Consider the following 20,530-nt stretch of genomic DNA (forward strand, 5'->3'; position numbering starts at 1 on the left):
TGCCAGGGACAAGGGAGCCTGGTGGGCTGCTGTCTATGGGGTCGCACAGAGTTGGCCACGACTGAAGCGATTTAGCAGCAGCAGCAGCAATAATAACAGCAACAACAAAAAACCCCAAACCGAAAAATGACATCTTACTCAATGTTTCAGAGCCATTAGGAAATATTTTCACATTTGAGTGGTGTAATAGACTTCGTATCAGAGTTAATATCGTTTTACTGATGAAATAGGACTTTTTTGTAACTTTAGTTCTCATTTCTGCTTACTTGCCTGCAGAATTTTCTTAAGAATATATACTCTTTTGATCTATTATCTATTTCACTCTTAAACTATTTCCTACCCAGTCCGGAATTATAAAAGTAGATCCCCAGTCTTCAGCTCAGGATCATGTCATGTGGCCCTAAGAGATGATACTAAGTTCTTAGTATCAAAACAAAAGTAATTGTGCCATAATAAACCTGAAAACTTAAGAAGTCCTGATTTGGAGCAATAGTGAGGAAATGTTTGAACATTTTGTTTGTTTGCACTTGTATTGAGGGGGCTTTATGGGAAACAGAGTAGCCTATAACACGGGTCTCCAAAGTCATACAGTCTTCAGGGGGTTATCAAAACAGCTTGCTGCCTGAAACTAGTATTTTCCTCTTTTCCACTGTTACTAGGAATACTCTCTTGAATTTAGCTCAAAGAGTTGTCTGTCCCCTCTGTTCATTCTCAGAATTGAGTTTGTATACACTGAGCATTTAACAAATGCTTATTTATAAAACCAAGGAGGTTGATCTTGGTCCAAAAGGATTAAATTTTTTCTAGTCCCAGCATTTGTCAATAGTATCTCAGATGGTCTGTGTCCTTTGGAATAGGAGAAGCTAGCCTGATCATGCAAGAGACCCCGGTTCAATTCCTGGGTCAGGAAGATCTCTTGGAGAAGGGATAGGCTACCCACTCCAGAATTCATGGGCTTCCCTGGTGGCTCAGCTCGTAAAGAATCCTCCTGCAATGCAGAAGACCTGGGTTTGATCCCTGGGTTGGGGAGATCCCCTGGAGGAGGGCATGTCAACCTAGTATTCTTGCCTGGAGAACCCCATGGACAGAGGAGCCTGGGGGCCTACAGTCCATGGGATTGCAAAGAGTCGGACATGACTGAGCGACTAAGCACAGCCCAGCAGCACTCCCCACTAAATTCCGATTGGGTATGTTCTTTTTGGTACTGTATCACCTTTATCTGAAGGTATAGACATTTTTCTCAATGTAAAAAAAAAAAAATCAGAAAAGCCATTATATAGAACATTCCATCTGTTTTTATTTTCACCTGTTCCTAACCTTGCTTCTCTCCTTAATCACTAGCTGAGCTACGTATACTGTGTTCAGTCGGATCTTTCTGTCTACTTGCCCTCAGTCATGGGCCATTCTTGGTTCCACTTGACCATCTGTTTTTTGTTGCTTCCTCCACATTGGAAAACTGTTTGTAATAAAATTAGCGAACATCATTTGCTTTGTGTACTGTTCTAAGTACAGATATTACCTTTATCATTTCATATACATGATAATCTCAGGTAATATTATTATTCCTGTTTTACAGATGAGGAAATTAGAAGCACATGAAGATACTTTTATTTGATATGTAAAAATTTACCCTGATACTTCTGTGAGGAAAAAAGATGAAATCTGTGTCAAAATAAAGTACATTCTACTCTTGTCTGCTTTGTAACAAGGCTCCAAGAATGTTTTTTGAATGATTGAGTAATTACTACTGAAATGTACCATGTTTTGTGTAGAATAATGTGGAGTGTAAATATAATAAGCCCAGAATAATGTGGAGTGTAAATATAATAAGCCTCGTGTCTATAACTCAGTAGCCACCCCCTAACATATTCTAGTTTCCTTCTTCTCCTTCCCTTTTCCTCTTAATTTCAAAATCACAATGATTGTCTGATTGACTATCTTTAAAAGGTCATGATGAATTATTCTGTAATATTTGAAATGTTATGCTCAGAAAGGTCAAACCTTATTTTTTTGGTATAAAGTACAACATAGGTTTGTTTTTCCTGGGCATTTTTTTCTTTTTTCAAAGAAAGATAGCAAGAGATTTAGAGCAGGGTGCCCTCTTGAGGAAATTTTAGTACCTTCTCAAAAATTGGAACTGGCACTGGGTGAAATGAAAAAAATCCAGATAAATGATGTCCACTATGAATGAAGCACTGATAAATAAATCTTAAAAAATAAGAGTAACCAAATACCACATATTTGAGAATTAATATTCTTAACTGTTATGCACTAATTTAGCAAATGTCAATAAGTTTTAAATAAAAACAAAAAGCTATAGAAGATATTTTATATCCTCCTATTCACTCAGTCCTTCAAGTAACATTTATTAAGCACCTAGTCTCTGCCAGGAACCATGCCGAGCACAGTGATCAATAAAACATAGCCTCTGCATTCATGATGCTTACTACTTGTGAGGAAGATCTCAGTAAAGAGAAATTAACAGATATGTATGTAACTACAAACTGGGGAAAGTGCTGTGAAGGAAATGAAAAGATTCTGCAGTAAAGAAGAACAAAATAAGTTTTCCCTAGGGTGGTCAAGGAAAACCACTCTGAATGGAAATAACTGAGCTGCATCCATGCTTTTCAATCCATTCCAGATTTGCCCATCTAGTGTAGACAGCCTTATGGATGTTTTTCCTAGTTTTCTCCCTTATTTCAGCCTCTACCCTGGAGCTGAGTTGACTCCTGCCTCTGAGGCAAGCAGACAAGTCTCATTCTTCTTTCCTCACCTCCCTGTTGCCTTAGAGCCTCACATTCATTACAGTGGGGGTGGGGGTGCTCAATTAATAAATGCCTTCCTTATTAATTCTCATAGCCCCTGATAGTAGAACATTAAAGCATTGTAATTATATTATTTAAAAGCCACATTACCAACAATGTTAAGGATGTAGACGGTGTCAGTTCAGTTCAGTCGCTCAGTCGTGTCCGACTCTTGCAACCCCATGAATCGCAGCACGCCAGGCCTCCCTGTCCATCACCAACTCCCGGAGTTCACTCAGACTCACGTCCATTGAGTCAGTGATGCCATCCAGCCATCTCATCCTCTGTCGTCCCCTTCTCCTCCTGCCCCCAATCCCTCCCAGCATCAGAGTCTTTTCCAATGAGTCAACTCTTTGCATGAGGTGGTCAGAGTACTGGAGTTTCAGCTTTAGCATCATTCCTTCCAAAGAACACCCAGGGCTGATCTCCTTCAGAATGGACTGGTTGGATCTCCTTGCAGTCCAAGGGACTCTCAAGAGTCTTCTCCAACACCACAGTTCAAAAGCATCAATTCTTCGGCACTCAGCCTTCTTCACAGTCCAACTCTCACATCCCTACATGACCACTGGAAAAACCATAGCCTTGACTAGACGAACCTTTGTTGGCAAAGTAATGTCTCTGCTTTTGAATATGCTATCTAGGTTGGTCATAACTTTCCTCCCAAGGAGTAAACGTCTTTTAATTTCATGGCTGCAGTCACCATCTGCAGTGATTTTGGAGCCCCAAAAAATAAAGTCTGACACTGTTTCCACTGTTTCCCCATCTATTTCCCATGAAGTGATGGGACCAGATGCCATGATCTTCGTTTTCTAAATGTTGAGCTTTAAGCCAACTTTTTCACTCTCCTCTTTCACTTTCATCAAGAGGCTTTTTAGTTCCTCTTCACTTTCTGCCATAAGGGTGGTGTCATCTGCATATCTGAGGCTATTGATATTTCTCCCGGCAATCTTGATTCCAGCTTGTGCTTCTTCCAGTCCAGCATTTCTCATTATGTACTGTGCATATAAGTTAAATAAACAGGGTGACAATATATAGCCTTGACGTACTCCTTTTCCTATTGGAACCAGTCTGTTGTTCCATGTCCAGTTCTAACTGTTGCTTCCTGACCTGCATACAGATTTCTCAAGAGGCAGATCAGGTGGCCTGGTATTCCCATTCCTTTCAGAATTTTCCACAGTTTATTGTGATCCACACAGTCAAAGGCTTTGGCATAGTCAATAAAGCAGAAATAGATGTTTTTCTGGAACTCTCTTGCTTTTTCCATGATCCAGCGGATGTTGGCAATTTGATCTCTGGTTCCTCTGCCTTTTCTAAAACCAGCTTGAACATCAGGAAGTTCACAGTTCACATATTGCTGAAGCCTGGCTTGGATTATTTTGAGCATTACTTTACGAGCATGTGAGATGAGTGCTATTGTGCAGTAGTTTGAGCATTCTTTGGCATTGCCTTTCTTTGGGATTGGAATGAAAACTGACCTTCTCCAGTCCTGTGGCCACTGCTGAGTTTTCCAAATTTGCTGGCATATTGAGTGCAGCACTTTCACAGTATCATCTTTCAGGATTTGAAAGAGCTCAACTGGAATTCCATCACCTCCACTAGCTTTGTTCATAGTGATGCTTTCTAAGGCCCACTTGACTTCACATTCCAGGATGTCTGGCTCTAGGTGAGTGATCACACCATCGTGATTATCTGGGTCATGAAGATCTTTTTTGTACAGTTCTTCTGTGTATTCTTGCCATCTCTTCTTAATATCTTCTGCTTCTGTTAGATCCATACCATTTCTGTCTTTTATCGAGCCCATCTTTGCATGAAATTTTCCCTTGGTATCTCTAATTTTCTTAAAGAGCAGCCATGAAGAGATACCCCACGCCCAAGATAAGAGAAACCCAAGTAAGACGGTAGGTGTTGCAAGAGGGCATCAGAGGGCAGACACACTGAAACCATACTCACGGAAAACTAGTCAATCTAATCCCACTAGGACCACAGCCTTGTCAACTCAATGAAACTAAGCCATGCCCGTGGGGCCACCCAAGACGGGCGGGTCATGGTGGAGAGGGCTGACAGAATGTGGTCTGCTGGAGAAGGGAATGGCAAACCACTTCAGTATTCTTGCCTTGAGAACCCCATGAACAGTATGAAAAGGCAAAAAGATAGGCTATTGAAAGAGGAACTCGCCAGGTCAGTAGGTGCCCAATATGCTACTGGAGATCAGTAGAGAAATAACTCCAGAAAGAATGAAGGGATGGAGCCAAAGCAAAAACAATACCCAGTTGTGGATATGACTGGTGATAGAGCAAGGTCCGATGCTGTAAAGAGCAATATTGCATAAGAACCTGGAATGTCAGGTCCACGTATCAAGGCAAATTGGAAGTGGTCAAACAAGAGATGGCAAGAGTGAACATCGACATTCTAGGAATCAGCGAACTCAAATGGACTGGAATGGGTGAATTTAACTCAAATGACCATTACATCTACTACCACAGGCAGGAATCCCTCAAAAGAAATGGAGTAGCCATCATGGTCAACAAAAGAGTCCAAAATGCAGTACTTGGATGCAATCTCAAAAACGACAGAATGATCTCTGTTTGTTTCCAAGGCAAACCATTCAATATCACAGTAATCCAAGTCTGTGCCCCAGCCAGTAACGCTGAAGAAGCTGAAGTCGAACGGTTCTATGAAGACCTACAAGACCTTTTAGAACTAACACCCAAAAAAGATGTTCTTTTCATTATAGGGGACTGGAATGCAAAGGTAGGAAGTCAAGAAACACCTGGGGTAACAGGCAAATTTGGCCTTGGAATACGGAATGAAGCAGGGCAAAGACTAATAGAGTTTTGCCAAGAAAATGCACTGGTAATAACAAACACCCTCTTCCAACAACACAAAAGAAGACTTTATACATGGACATCACCAGATGGCCAATACCGAAATCAGATTGATTATATTCTTTGCAGCCAAAGATGGAGAAGCTCTATACACTCAGCAAAAACAAGACCAGGAGCTGACTGTGGCTCAGATCATGAACTCCTTATTGCCAAATTCAGACTTAAATTGAAGAAAGTAGGGAAAACCACTAGACCATTCAGGTATGACCTAAATCAAATCCCTTATGATTATACAGTGGAAGTGAGAAATAGATTTAAGGGCCTAGATCTGATAAGATAGAGTGCCTGATGAACTATGGACTGAAGGTCGTGACATTGTACAGGAGACAGGGATCAAGACCATCCCCATGGAAAAGAAATGCAAAAAAGCAAAATGGCTGTCTGGGGAGGCCTTACAAATAGCTGTGAAAACAAGGGAAGTGAAAAGCAAAGGAGAAAAGGAAAGATATAAGCATCTGAATGCAGAGTTCCAAAGAATAGCAAGAAGAGATAAGAAAGCCTTCCTCAGTGATCAATGCAAAGAAATAGAGGAAAACAACAGAATGGGAAAGACTAGAGATCTCAGTCGCTCAGTCGTGTCCAACTCTTTGTGACCCCATGGACTGCAACACACCAGGCTTCCCTGTCCCTCCCCAACTCCTGGAATTTGCTCAAGCTCATGTCCATTGAGTTGGTGATGCCATCCAACCATCTCATCCTCTGTCATCCCCTTCCCCTCCTGCCTTCACTCTTTCCCAGCATCAAGGTCTTTTCAAATGAGTCAGTTCCTCACATCAGGTGGCCAAAGTATTGGAGTTTTAGCTTCAGCATCAGTCCTTCCAATGAATATTCAGGGCTGATTTCTTTAGGATGGGCTGGTTGAATCTCCTTACAGTCCAAGGGACTGTCAAGAGTCTTCTCCAACAGCACAGTTCCAAAGCATCAATTCTTAAGTGCTCAGCTTTCTTTATAGTTCAAATCTCACAACCATACATGACTACTGGAAAACCCATTGCTTTGACTAGATGAACCTTTATTGGCACAGAAATGTCTCTGCTTTTCAATATGCTGTCTAGTTTTGTCATAGCTTTTCTTCCAAGGAGCAAGCGTGTTTTAATTTCATGGCTGCAGTCACTATCTGCAGAGATTTTGGAGCCCCCCAAAATAAAGTCAGTCACTGTTTCCATTGTTTACCCATCTATTTGCCATGAAGTGGTGGGACTGGATGCCATGATCTTAGTTCTCTGAATGTGAATTTAAGCCTACTTTTTCACTCTCCTCTTTCACTTTTATCAAGAGGCTCTTTAGTTCTTTGCTTTCTGCCATAAGTGTGTGTCATCTGCATATCTGAGATTATTGATATTTTTCCCAGCAATCTTGATTCCAGCTTGTGCTTCATCCAGCCCAGCATTTCTCATGATGTACTCTGCATATAAGTTAAATAAGCAGGATGACAATATACAGCCTTGACTTACTCCTTTCCTAATTTGGAACCAGTCTGTTATTCCATGTCCAGTTCTAACTGTTGCTTCTTGACCTGCATACAGTTTTTTTTTAACAGGCAGGTCAGGTGGTCTGGTATTCCCATCTCTTGAAAAATTTTCCACAGTTTGTTGTGATACACACAGTCAAAGGCTTTGGCCTAGTCAGTAAAGCAGAAGTAGAGGTTTTTCTGGAACTCTCTTTTGCCTTTTTGATGATCCACAGATGTTGGCAATTTGATATCTGGTTCCTCTGCCTTTTCTAAATCCAACTTGAACATCTGGATGTTCACGGTTCACGTACTGTTGAAGCCTTGGAGAATTTTGAGCATTACTTTGCTAGTGTGTGAAATGAGTGCAGTTGTGCAGTAGTTTGAATGTACTTTGGCATCTTCACATCCTATAATGTGAAGTCAAGTGGGCCTTAGGAAGTATCACTATGAACAAAGCTAGTGGAGGTAATGGAATTCCAATTGGGCTATTTCAAATCCTAAAAGATAATGCTGTGAAAGTGTTACATTCAATATGCAAGCAAATTTGGAAAACTCAGCAGTGTCCACAAGACTTGAAAATGTCAGTTTTCATTCCAGTCCTAAAGAAAGGCAATGCCAAAGAGGGTCTCAGAAGATGAAGAAGATAGGCTGCCCTGCCTGCCACTATGCTTTGAGTAGAGAAAGAGAAATAGGCATGAGAACGGCAGAGAATTTGATCATGGTATATAGTTTGTTCATGTTGACTGTGAAATATGTATGGAATCTAGAAAATGGTACTGATGAACATTTTTGCAGGGCAGGAATAAAGACATGGACATAGAGAACACACTTGTGGACATGGAGAAGGGAAGGAGAGGGTGAGACAAATTGAGAGAGTAGCCGTCTCTGGGGTCGCACAGAGTCGGACACGACTGAAGTGACTTAGCAGCAGCAGCAGCACTATTGACACATATACACTACCAAGTGTGAAATAGATAGCTAATGGGAAGCTGCTGTATAGCACAGATTACTCCGCTCATTGCTCTGTGATGACCTAAACGGGTGGGAGGGGGGAGGGGAGCTCGAGAGGGAGGGGAAGTATGTATACTTATAACTGATTCATGTTGTTGTCCAGCAGAAACTAACACAACATTGTAAAGCAATTATACTCCAATAAAAATGAAAGAAATAGAATTATCTATGGTACCAAACGTATTGAAGTCTCCAATCAGAATTGGAGATACGGAAGTAGATCTCAGGGAAGAGTTCGAAAGCACTACTCTTCAAGGGTTTCAAAGCTCCTGCAGGCATACTGTATAGTGGTTGACCTGAGTACCATTATGTGTTAATGGTTCAGTTGTGTCTGACTTTTTGTGACCCTATGGACTATAGCCCACCAAGCTACTCTGTTCATGGAATTCTCGGCAAAAATACTGGAATGGGTTGCCATTCTCATCTCCAGGGGATTGTCCCAACCCAGGGATCGAACCCGGGTTTCCCACATTGCAAGCGGATTCTTTTCTGCCTAAGCCAGAAAGGAAGCCCAAGTACAATTGCATTCAATCCACCTGGAGAAAGAAGTTTAGCTAGAACTGCTTTCTCCAGATGGATTGATTGTGCCAGATGGGAGGGTTTAACCTATGTGGACAGCACTGCCTGCAGTGGGTGGCCCACAGTGACTTCTGGGTTGGTGTTCATGTGACCATATGCGTCTGGAACCTGAACTGTGAGGAAGTTCCTTATATCTTAGTTGTAACTATAAATATCTCTCTTCAAGAACAGTAACCACCTTCTTATTAACCAGTTGCTATGGAAAAAATATTTAACCCCTTTGAATCTCACTTCTCTCACCTCTAAATTGGGGTTAAAAATCTCTGTTTACTTCACAAAGTTATTATACTTTGAATATAAATAATATATTCTGTGCTGGTCAGATTGTGCTGAAACTAATACATTCATACATTGTTGCTGCTGCTAAGTCACTTCAGTCCTGTCCTATTCCGTGCAGCCCCACAGACAGGGGCCCACCAGGCTCCCCTGTCCCTGGGATTCTCCAGGCAAGAACACTGGAGTGGGTTGCCATTTCCTTCTCCAGTGCATGAAAGTGAAAAGTGAAAGTGAAGTCGCTCAGTCGTGTCTGACTCTTCTCGACCCCATGGACTGCAGCCCACCAGGCTCCTCTGTCCATGGGATTTTTCAGGCAAGAGTACTGGAGTGGGGTGCCATTGCCTTCTCTGACATTGTTGCTGCTAGATAGCAATTTGAAAGATACACCAAAAAGCATAAAATACACAAACTCCTTTGACCCAGTGATTTTGTTCCTGGTAATTTATTCTATGAAAAAAAAAAAAAAAAAAAAAAACCTAAGTGAAAAATCATATACATTGTAGCATTTTCTATTCAAAAAGTTATAAACGATAATAGAATGATTAAATAAAATATCTTGGCTTAACACAATGAAATATTGACCAACCCCTAAGGAAACTGTAGGTATGTAGAAAACAGTTGGAAAAAAACATGAACAAAATAAAACAACTGATAGTATAGTAGAATTTTAAGTATTTTTCCTTTTATTAATTTATCTGAATGTTATTACTCCAGCAGAATAATTAAAATGCTTAAAGCATTTAAAAATTTTAAAAAAATTTTGGCTCCAAAGTACATTTCTTCTTACTGTCTCTTATTTTTCATTTAGGGAAATTATCGTTTCATGAAACTCTTACTTACACGCAGAGCAAACTGGATGCAGAAGGATCTGGAAGAAATGACTCCTTTACACTTGACTACTCGGCACAAGAGCCCTAAATGTTTGGCGCTTCTGCTGAAGTTTATGGCACCAGGAGAAGTGGACACACAGGATAAAAACAAGGTAATGGTCGCGAAGAGTCAGACACGACTGAGCGACTGATCTGATCTGAACAGACTATCAGAATCAAAGACAAGTAGAACATAAAGCAGACAGTTTATTTTATGATGTGAAGCCTCAAGGAAGAAGGCCTCAATTACCACTCATACATGGTAGAACAATTCCAAATCTCCACATGCCCTAGTAAAGGATTTCACTTAAATTGTGTCCTGCTAGCAACTTAGTGTAGTGGGTAGTATCATCTTTTCACATATGGGGAAACTGAAGCTCAAGAAGATTAAAATTCTACCAAAGATCCAAGTGCCAGGGCTAGAATGTGAACCCAGGCCTGTCTAACTCCAACTCATTATTTGACTGCTAGTCATGATAGTTGCAATTTGTTGTGAGATTTGTGGTGACCAAATGCCCCCAAATAATGTACTTAGTGCATAATTGCTTTAATGTCCTGGGCTTTGGCATACTTTGTCTTGGGTTTCAGCGTAGAAGCCGCTACTTGTTCTGTGTCCATCAACTTACTTAACCTCTCTATACCTCAATTTTCCCATATGCAAAAAGGGGACAACAGGGTTGTTGAAGATAAAATGAGATAGTATATATCAAGTGTTTAGCACAATGCCCAGTGCATAGTATGCTGTCAATAAATATTAGCCGTAAAATTATTATTAATTTCATTTTGATTGTAATATTTGCTCTGACATTGTTATTGGGATTCATTGTGTTCCCTGCTCTTGAATTCGAACATATTGTATACATTGGTCATTGTTTTGATCAACATTCTGATTATTCTTTACAGGAAAAAAATGTGGTCTTTAGTTAGACAAAGGCAGTCATCCTCTTCCTTTTCATCAGGCACTTAATCATAAGAGTCTTGCAAACTCCTGCGTGCTCATGAAATTAACTCTTATAATTAAGTCCCTGGGTTGATACTCAATAATCTTTTCACTCCCATAGTATTCTTAATGTGATTTTTAAATTTTGTTTAGTAGTCACTCATATAACCTGAAGTTCTGAGATCAATTTTTTAATTTTACAACTACTGTAAATTGATGTTATTCCTAACTCACAGCATTTGTAGTGCTGATAGTTCACTGAGAATTCCCTGGGCATCCAGTGGTTGGGACTCTGCATTTTCACTGCTGAGAGCATGGGTTCTCTGGGTTGGGGAACTGTGATTTTTCAAGCCACATGCTACGGCCAGAAAATAAATATTTCACTGAAAAAAAGCACTTTGTTCAATCCACAAAGACCCATTAATCACTTGAGTAAAAGTCTTTTACTGCATTTGTGCCATTTAGCAGATTGCTTATCCTCCTTATGCTCAGTTTCCTCATCAGTCACGTGCAAGTTCAAGACTGCTCATCTCCCAGAGTTGTCCTGATACAGACTCTAGGAGAGAAAATATACAGAAGTCTTACAGCTGTAGCTGTCATGCAGTAAGAGTTTGGGAAAAGTTTGTTGTGTTGTCACTATTCTGTTGTCAATGTCATTTTGAAAATCTCTCCATTTTGCAGCAAACAGCTCTGCATTGGAGTGCCTACTACAATAACCCTGAGCATGTGAAGCTGCTCATCAAGCATGATTCTAACATTGGAATTCCTGATGTCGAGGGCAAGATCCCACTTCACTGGGCAGCCAACCACAAAGATCCAAGTGCCGTTCACACAGTGCGATGCATTCTGGTAGGTATAATGGATGGCCTTACCCCCCAAAAGAAATTATGTTATGAATTATCCACTGTATGCAAAAGCATTTTATAGCACACAAGCAAATTATGACACAAAAGAGTACAACAAAAAACGTATGAGCTCATCAGCAAGAAATAGAGCATTTTAATACTGTGATTTAAGACCACACAGAAATTTCCTGCATGCCTGCTTCCCAAGGCATTCTCTCTCCCTATACCACGCTCATTTCTGTCCCCCATCAGCTACTTTTCTGAGTTCCTATTTATCATCCCTGACTTTGTTTTATACTTGTTCTTATCAAATAGTAAGTAGATGTAAATGAATAAATACATTTAAGATATAAGGAATAAGGAAACTTATGTATTCATCACTGAGTGGAGGAGCCAAGTAAATCACTGTTTAAGTTCCCTGGGTACCTCCAAGTAGCATTCTTTTCTCTCCTTTCTCAGAGGCAGCCACTACCCTCAATTTTGTGCTTATTATTCCACTGGTTTTCATTATAGTTTTGCCACATATGTTTGCATTCCTAAACAATGTACTGTTTCATTTTTAACATTTTTGCATTTTGTATTCATAGAATCATACTGTATGTATTCTGCGACATCCTTTTCTCTTGCTCAGTGTTAAGTTGGTGGTTTTAATCTATGTTGCTGCGTGTAGCTGTAATATTATTACTTTTTACTGCTATATGCTGAATAGTATTCCATTTTTTGAAGATTAAATGACACACATTTTTCATTCTGTTATTGACAGACCTTTGAAACTGTTTCCAGCTTTTTGCTGTTTACAACAGTGCTGCTTTGAACCTTTTTTAAAAACCCTATCTAGGGTATGAATTTAACTGGTTGTTGCAGGTGTATAGAAATGCAGTTGATACTTTTGGCCATTAATTATATATCTAACCAACTTTCTATACTTACGAATTTTGAATGTTTATCAGTAGATTCTTTGAGGTTTTTTAATCATTTCTTCCCAAATTACAACTTACATGCTGTGGTAGTCTAATGTTTGGTCCTATTTGCTTATAACACACAAATTAGACTTTTGACGATGTTATTGTTTTATTTATACAATGATTAATTTATTTCTACTTGTATGTTAACTGATTCCTTTGTTGTGCATTTCTTCTTGGATCTCCAATTTTCCTTCCAGAGTTATTACCTTTCTCCCTGAAATAAATTCTTAGAACTCCTATTAGTATAGATGTATGGTAGTTAACTCCCTGATTAATTCAACTGTTAAGGATGTCTGCATTTCTACAATGCTCTTGAGTATGTAGTTTTTCTGTATACACGATTCTAGGTAGTCACTTTTATCAGCTCTTTTAGACTGTTATTTTGCTGCTTTCTGCCTTTCATTGTTCCTCTTAAATAGTCTGTTATTTGTCTAATTGTAATCCCTGTATAGATTATCTTTTCTCTCAGGGTGGTTTTAAAAATTAATCTATATAGTATTCTACAGTTTTACTACAGTGTGTCTAGTATGCCTTTTTTTTTTTTTTTCTTTCCGTGTTTAGTATACATTCTGATTATCGCATCTCAGTTCTGGAAAATATATAGCCATTATGTCAGTATTGCTTCTGCTTCTTTCTCTCTACGCCTGCCTATGGGGTCTCCAATAACACATATTTTAGACCTTTCCATCTTACTTTCCATGTGTCTTACCTTTTCTTTTACATTTCTCTCATCTTGTCCCATTCTGCTACATTCTGGGTAGTTACATCAGATCTGCCTTCCAGTTTACCAAGTCTTTCTTCAGCTGCATCCAGTCTTGTTTACACTATTTGTTTAGTCTTCAATCTTAGTGATGGTGTTTTCACTTCTAAAAGTTCTCCTCGGTTCTTTTTCAGATCCGCCTGATCATTTTGAGAGCTTTTTCCCTTGCTCACTTTTAAAATTTTTAACTGTGCTATGTGGCTTGTGGAATCTCAGTTCCCCCACCAAGGATCAAACCCATCCCCGCTGCACTGGAAGCACAGATTCTTAACCACTGGACTGCCGAGGAAGTCCCCATTTTTTATTTTCTTACGTGTTTTATCATTAGTAATTTTATATTCTCTGTGTGTTAATTCCGAAATCTGAGGTCTATGGAGGGTAATTCTCACTTAATAATATCTTCCTTACAAATTTGGCTTTTTTTTCCCTCCTCTATAAGTGCATTTAAGTCCTTGGGAGACTCAAGGTCCTAGATTGCTGCCATGGTAATATTCTACTTCTTTTTTGAAGTGTTTTGTAATACCTTTCATACTCTTCTTTTATAAAATAGGCTGACTGTATAGAGAGCTCTAAACCTGGAAAGGCCCTTCAAAGAGTTCTTAAATTGGGACAGGAGGGCTTCACTTTGGGTATGACCTAATCTGAAAAGAGACCTGAGGTGGGTGAGGAACTCTCTTCAGCTAAAGCAATTCCAAAAAGCTGACAGGAGAAGATCGTGGAGGTAGTAGGGAAGGAGGACCTAAGCAGTGCATTATATCTCTACAAGGATCCAGTAGAAAAACAAATAAATGTTGTGAACTGTCAGTTTAAACCAAAAATCTAATAACCATGTGATAAAAAATTTCAACCTCATTCATAAAAGGAATGCAATTTAAAGCATCAGTGAAATGCCTTTCATACTTGTAACAGGAAAAATGTTTTAAGTTTGATAATATCAAGTGGTTGATTTGTGCCAGCATGTGGGGAAATAAAAGCCTTTACACATTGTCATGGATGTGTTCATTAGTACAGCCATTTGGAGAGCAGTTTAACAATACCTAACTGAAGATGTAGATATCTTTCAACCCAGCAGTTTCCCTTCAAAATGTCTGGGCTAGAGAAAAATCTCACATATATGCCATAAGGAGATATGTAAAGGAAGTGCAATGCAAAAAATGCATTGCAGCATTCTTGTTAATAGTGGAAAACTGTGTAAGTAACCTAAATATCCTTCAGTAAGGGCTTCCCTGGTGGCTCAGACAGTAAAGAATCCGCCCGCAATGTGGGAGACCTGGGCTCCATCCCTGGGTTAGGAAGATCCCCTGGAGAAAGGAAAGGCTGCCCAATCCAGTAATCTGGCCTGGAGAATCTCCATGAACAGAGGAGCCTGGTGGGCTACAGTCCATGGGGTTGTAAAGAGTTGGACGTGACTGAGCGACTTTCAAGAGAATGGATAACTAAATTGTGGTTTAACAAATAGATTAGTATCATTACAGATACCCACATGTATTGTGTTGAAATAAAAAAATTCAAAAATATAATTTTAAAAGAAAAAAATTCAAGGATATACATGGCATAATGCATAAGTATAAATATTGAAAACACACAAAATTTATCTATTGTTTATGGACGTATACATATGAAGCAAAAATACAAAACATATGGCTTTAGCTGAATCCATAACAGATTCAAAAAGCACGTTAGGGAAAGTGTTGATTCCTATTTAATCTAGATAGTACAAGTACATTTATTTTTCTGTACTTTTTATAGTTAAATATGAAATTAAAATTTTTAAGATTTAGACTGTATACTTTTTTCTAAATTTTATCACTTCTGCTGAGAGAGAATATACAGGTTTCAAAAATTGCTCAGTTAATACTTACATCAAATGTGGCTTTTTTAAGGATTCTATGTGTGTCTGAAGTCTCTGGTTCCTTAAAAATAGGATGCTGCTCCAACAGAGTCTTTACTGAACTGGCAAGACTATGAGGGTCGAACACCTCTTCACTTTGCAGTCGCTGATGGGAATGTGACAGTGGTAGATGTCTTGACCTCATACGAAAGCTGCAATATAACATCTTACGATAACTTATTTCGAACGCCGCTTCACTGGGCAGCTTTGCTAGGTGAGTTGAATAGTTTTTAATTGATATGTAGTACTTTGTACCTAAATTCCTCTGTTGTATGCTTATAAATGTATTCTCTGTTATATGGTAATTTCAACAACATGTCTTTTAAAATTGTTATTATAAAACCAATGTGCATTTGTTAACAAATGTAAATATAAAATAATCTTCACGTTCAATGCCTTTGCTTTTTTTGGAGAAGGGCTTTAATTTTATGTGTCAGCTAATACTATATTTGATTTTCTTTTCTTCATATTTCCTGATGCGCCTTTTACTTAGCATTTTTGGGGAACACTTTTTTATATGGAAGATTATATATGTGTATCTGTCTGAATTTTGGCAATCTGAGAGTCTTTCCCTTTTAGTGAAGGAGTTTTGCCCACTGACAGTCACTGTTACAAATTGTACAATTTGATCTTTTTTCCGTTATTCTCATCTTTGAGGATTAGTTTTTTTTCTCCTTAATTTGGAGTTTTTCCTGATTTCTTTGTTTTCTGCCTTGTGGTGTATGGATTACATTGTAGCTATCTGGTTTTGAATTTCCTAATGTTTCGGGAGGGTTTCTAGGTTTTACTAGCAGTTACTTTTAAATTTTAAAAGCTTTCTTAAGCCTAAGCCTGAGTCAAGAGCAAAACTGCATTTACTGATTCCCATCTATTTAAAATGAGGAATTTGGCATACTTGCACTTATACCCTTTAGGTGTTTGTTAATATGATCTGACAGTTATTATTAATAGTAATAATTATAAAAATATTATTATTATAGACTTAGTTTTTAAATTACATGTTATCTCTTTTTTAAATGATTCTTACATTTGCATTTGGTTTTATAGTCAGATTTATAATTATTATTCAGTCTTCATTTCAGTGTTTAGTTTCATTTCCTTTTCCTCTGCATTTTTGCAAATTTGTCTGCGTATCACTAAACTGAATTTTCTTTTCATGAATTCTGCTTTCTTTCTGCCTCTTTATATTTTAGGCTATATTTTGATTTCCTTCTATCATCCATATTTCTTTTTATCTCAGCTTTTTATATTTTTACCTCCTTCCATTACCCTTTCATTTTAGATTATCTTCTTCTTAGGATACTGTTTCACTTCATAGAGGCCATCTCTTTGTAAAAGTCAAGGATGCCAAACTGTTGCCTGAAATTTTCTTCCAGATCCTTCTCTAGATCATTTTCTGAGGTATGCTCTTGTTCTTTCTGATGGTGTTCCTTTCCCCCTGTCTTAGAGTGTTTCCATAAAGCCTTTTCTGAATTTTTCTCCTTATCTCTCAAACAAGATGAGAAATATTTAGATTGAGTGTGTGGCATAAATTGCCCTTGACCCTACTTTTGCCCGTTTGTGTTGTGGAGCACTCTGTATCAAACCACAGCTGAAGAGCAGGCAGAGGAGCACAACTCCCATGCAAATTTCTGTTTTTCTGCCTGGTGTTCATGCAGTGTATTCTTGCTCTGCTAATGTGGCTTCTGTGTCATTGCCTCACTCCCTGTACACTGAAGCAATGGCATGTATGAAATTGAGGTTTCCTAAATATACTGTTACCAGGTCTGTTCATTCTTTGATCCTTTCTACAGTCCTTCATTTGGGGAGACCTCCTCCACATCCTCCAAAATGGACTGCAGAGCACTCTTTTCTACCAGCACCTCACTATTCCTGCCCACTTCTGGGGTTTGAAATTACTGCCTAGGTGTTCAAACATTGGGGGAAGGAGGTACGAAGTGATAGACAGAAGGCCTCAGAGGTCACAAGAAACTGTGTTATAGCTGGTCCACCTGAATAGCAGAAGAGAACAACCATAAAGTTCTGACTGGTTGTGCAGTAGAACCTGGAGACTAGGGACAGAGAGGGCCTGCCTTCTGACACCTTCCCTCCCTCTTGATGGGCAGTTTTATAAGGTGAACCAGGGGATGCCGTGAGCTGGTATGATATACAGTTTTTTCTCAGTCTGGCAATTATAATTAGTCATTTCCTTGTTGATCAAAGCATTGAGTTTTTAGTATTTAGGTTTTGCCTTTGTGCTGCCTAATCATAGTATTTTGGTAAAAAGTTAGAAGCTGCACTAGGGACCATTCTGAAACCCTTGTGAGTACTGGTTTATGTGCTAGTGATTTTTCTTACCCGTTTCCTTCAAATAGACCATAAATGAATCAGTCCTTTTGTGTGATAACTACCTTGTGTCTTCTTTCAGGCCATGCACAGATTGTCCATCTCCTTTTAGAAAGAAATAAGTCTGGAACCATTCCATCTGACAGCCAAGGAGCAACACCCTTGCACTATGCAGCTCAGAGTAACTTTGCTGTAAGTAAACCATGACAGTTATCTCCTTTTAAATTAGAATGTTATCATTAGCACAGTATAATTCCATCTTCCTCACCTCCCCTAATGCACCACTGAATAGTACACTGAATACTCAGATTGCTAAAATACCTTAATTTCACACTTCTCTTTCTCTCTGGTACCCACAGCAAATATAGCTATAGTTCTCCTTCCTGGCAATCCTAAAAATCGATTCTACTTACCACCTACAGTTTCGGTAAACCTTTATCTTCTATTATCTCCCAAGATCTCAGAAAAATACTTAAGTTTTGAGGTGGGGTTCATTCTTATTATGAATAGATAAGAAATTCAGTTGGCCCAATATAGTCAATCTATGGAAATCATAATTCAATCCATAGTTCAACACAGGCCTATGTAAAGACATGTTATCCCTATTTAGAGATGAAGAAACCAAGATTCCAAGAGATTAAATGATTTGCCCACAATGTTTTTTTTAAATATACTTTTGTGTTTTTATAATTTATTTATTTATTTTGTTATTTTTGGCTGTGCTGGGTCTTCATTGCTGTGTGTGTTGGAGCAAGTGGGGGCTACTCTCTAATTGTGGTATGTGAGCTTCTCATTGCCGTGGCTCCTCTTGTTGCAGAGCACAGGCCCGGGGGCGTGCAGGCTTCAGTAGTCGTGGCATGTAGGGTCAGTAGTTGCAGCCAAAAGGCTCTGGAGCGCAGGCTTGATAGTTGGGGTGCATGGGCTTAGTTGCTCTGTGGCATGTGGGATCTTCCCAGATCAGGGATTGAATCCATGTCTCATGCATTGGCAAGTGGACTCTTTACCATTGAGCCATTGGGGAAGCCTTGTCTAGAACCCAATTCTTAGATTCCAAATTTAACTATGTACAGAAACTAGTAGTTAAGTAACTGTGTTAATGAAAGTAAGAAAGAATACTAGAACATTATAGACGTTTTTTCAAAGAAACACTTGCTTTAGATAATTTGCCAATTACAGAAATAGTTTTTTAATAATGATGCAAAGTCTAAGCTGTTTCAAGTCCCTTGATCTCCTTTAGACTCTATTAAGTTGCAAGAGGTTATAATTCCCTTTATAAAAAACACTGCAACCAACATCAAAACCCCATAAAACCCTTGTAAGTATTCATCACTTAGAAAACATACTGAACAAAAGAAATGTTTGCAGATTGTTAAAAGAAACCCCCAAAATCACCAACATTAAAAAAAATTATTTCTTTATTCAAATGTAAATTAATAAGCACCTACACTAGCTCCTGGGAGCTAAGCTATAATACCACAGTAGCTCAACAACTAGTTTTAAGACTAGGAAGCGGTGTGTGTTGCAGTAGAAAGAGTGTGGTGACTTAACCCTGGATTCTACTTGTGTGTTTGCTACCAGTATTTATGTGGCCTTGAGCCTAAGTCTCATCTATAAAATGAGGAACTGGAATAGATGAACCCTTATATTTTTTCTTGCTCTAAAGTATTGAACATCAACATTTTATGCATTTTTAGCCAACTCACAGCCTCCAGAAATTGTTTTTTCTGAAACTATTTTATTTCCATCCAAGCAAAAGTGTCTATGATCTTCCTATAAGTTTGTAAGCATCTGAGTTTTGAGGAAAGATGCAATTTTAAGTGCTGTGAATATTGTTGTTATTTAGTCGCTAAGTCATGCCTATCTCTTTTCAACCCCATGGACTGTAGCCTGCCAGGCACCTCTATCCGTGGGATTTCCCAGGTAAGAATACTGGAGTGGGTTGCCATTTCCTTCTCCTGGGGATTTTCCTGAGCCAGAGATCGAACCCACATTTCCTGCATTGGCAGGTGGATTCTTTACCACTGAGCCTCCAGGGAAGTAGCTATGAATATTAACTGCCATTAAAATTGTCAAACACTATAAGAATTATTAAGGGTCCTCATTTTTGTATGATTCTATAGAGGAAGGACCTAAAATGCAGGAATTACTGAATAATACTTGTTAGATGAATTGAACACTGCACTTCTCAGTAGCCACGGCTCATCATTTGATAAATCAATTAACTATTTAAAAAAATAATAAAAAGTACATAGTTTCTTCTCTGCAGTTAAATTTTTAAATTTAATTGAGAATAATCATTCTCAATTATAAGAATATTGAATGAGGGAATTTAGTTATATTTTGAAATGCTGTGAAAACTAAAACCAATACATAAGGAATGCAGATTGTTATTTTCAATGGAAATTATAATTTTATTATTCATAAAAAGATAATTTCATTTGATTCAAAAGTAGACCAAAAAATACTTTGCTTCTTAGTGGAGGTCACATATAACACTGGTTTTATTGCCATAGAAAATGCCGCTCTCATGTCTCAAATTTTTAAATGTTTTCTTACAGGAAACAGTTAAAGTGTTTTTAAAACATCCATCAGTAAAAGATGATTCAGACCTTGAAGGAAGAACATCCTTTATGTGGGCTGCTGGGAAAGGCAGTGATGATGTCCTTAGAACTATGCTGAGCTTAAAATCTGACATTGACATTAATATGGCAGATAAATATGGAGGTACAGGTAAGAACTGGCAGACATATTCAGCTTTCATTCAGGATTCAGAGTATAGATGGTGCTATAATACTTGCAAAATAGTAAGTTGAAACCATTGTTCCTAATCTAATATTATTTGACATTGATCTTTACTTTTTAGGTTTAGGTTGCCAGGATATCACTCCAACAGCTTTATTTTTCCAAGTATTACAGCTAAAATTACC

At 38.5% G+C, this 20,530-nt stretch overlaps 1 protein-coding gene across 6 annotated transcripts in view; it reads left to right on the plus strand.

Moving 5' to 3' along the window:
- The window catches only part of INVS (inversin), a 137,531-nt gene that overhangs the window by 62,627 nt on the left and 54,374 nt on the right, over window positions 1-20,530 (plus strand). For 4 of the 6 annotated variants that reach the window (XM_027549767.1, XM_027549768.1, XM_027549765.1 and 1 more), the window contains exons 4-8: window positions 9,817-9,990; window positions 11,499-11,666; window positions 15,312-15,492; window positions 17,686-17,795; window positions 20,162-20,333. In XM_027549767.1, coding sequence (XP_027405568.1) covers window positions 9,817-9,990; window positions 11,499-11,666; window positions 15,312-15,492; window positions 17,686-17,795; window positions 20,162-20,333 — 805 coding nt within the window. The remainder of the gene's footprint in view (window positions 1-9,816; window positions 9,991-11,498; window positions 11,667-15,311; window positions 15,493-17,685; window positions 17,796-20,161; window positions 20,334-20,530) is intronic. The other 2 variants (XM_027549771.1, XM_027549769.1) reach the window with 1 other exon arrangement.

Source organism: Bos indicus x Bos taurus, chromosome 8 (genome assembly GCF_003369695.1).
Source record: "Bos indicus x Bos taurus breed Angus x Brahman F1 hybrid chromosome 8, Bos_hybrid_MaternalHap_v2.0, whole genome shotgun sequence".
Taxonomy (NCBI): domain Eukaryota; kingdom Metazoa; phylum Chordata; class Mammalia; order Artiodactyla; family Bovidae; genus Bos; species Bos indicus x Bos taurus.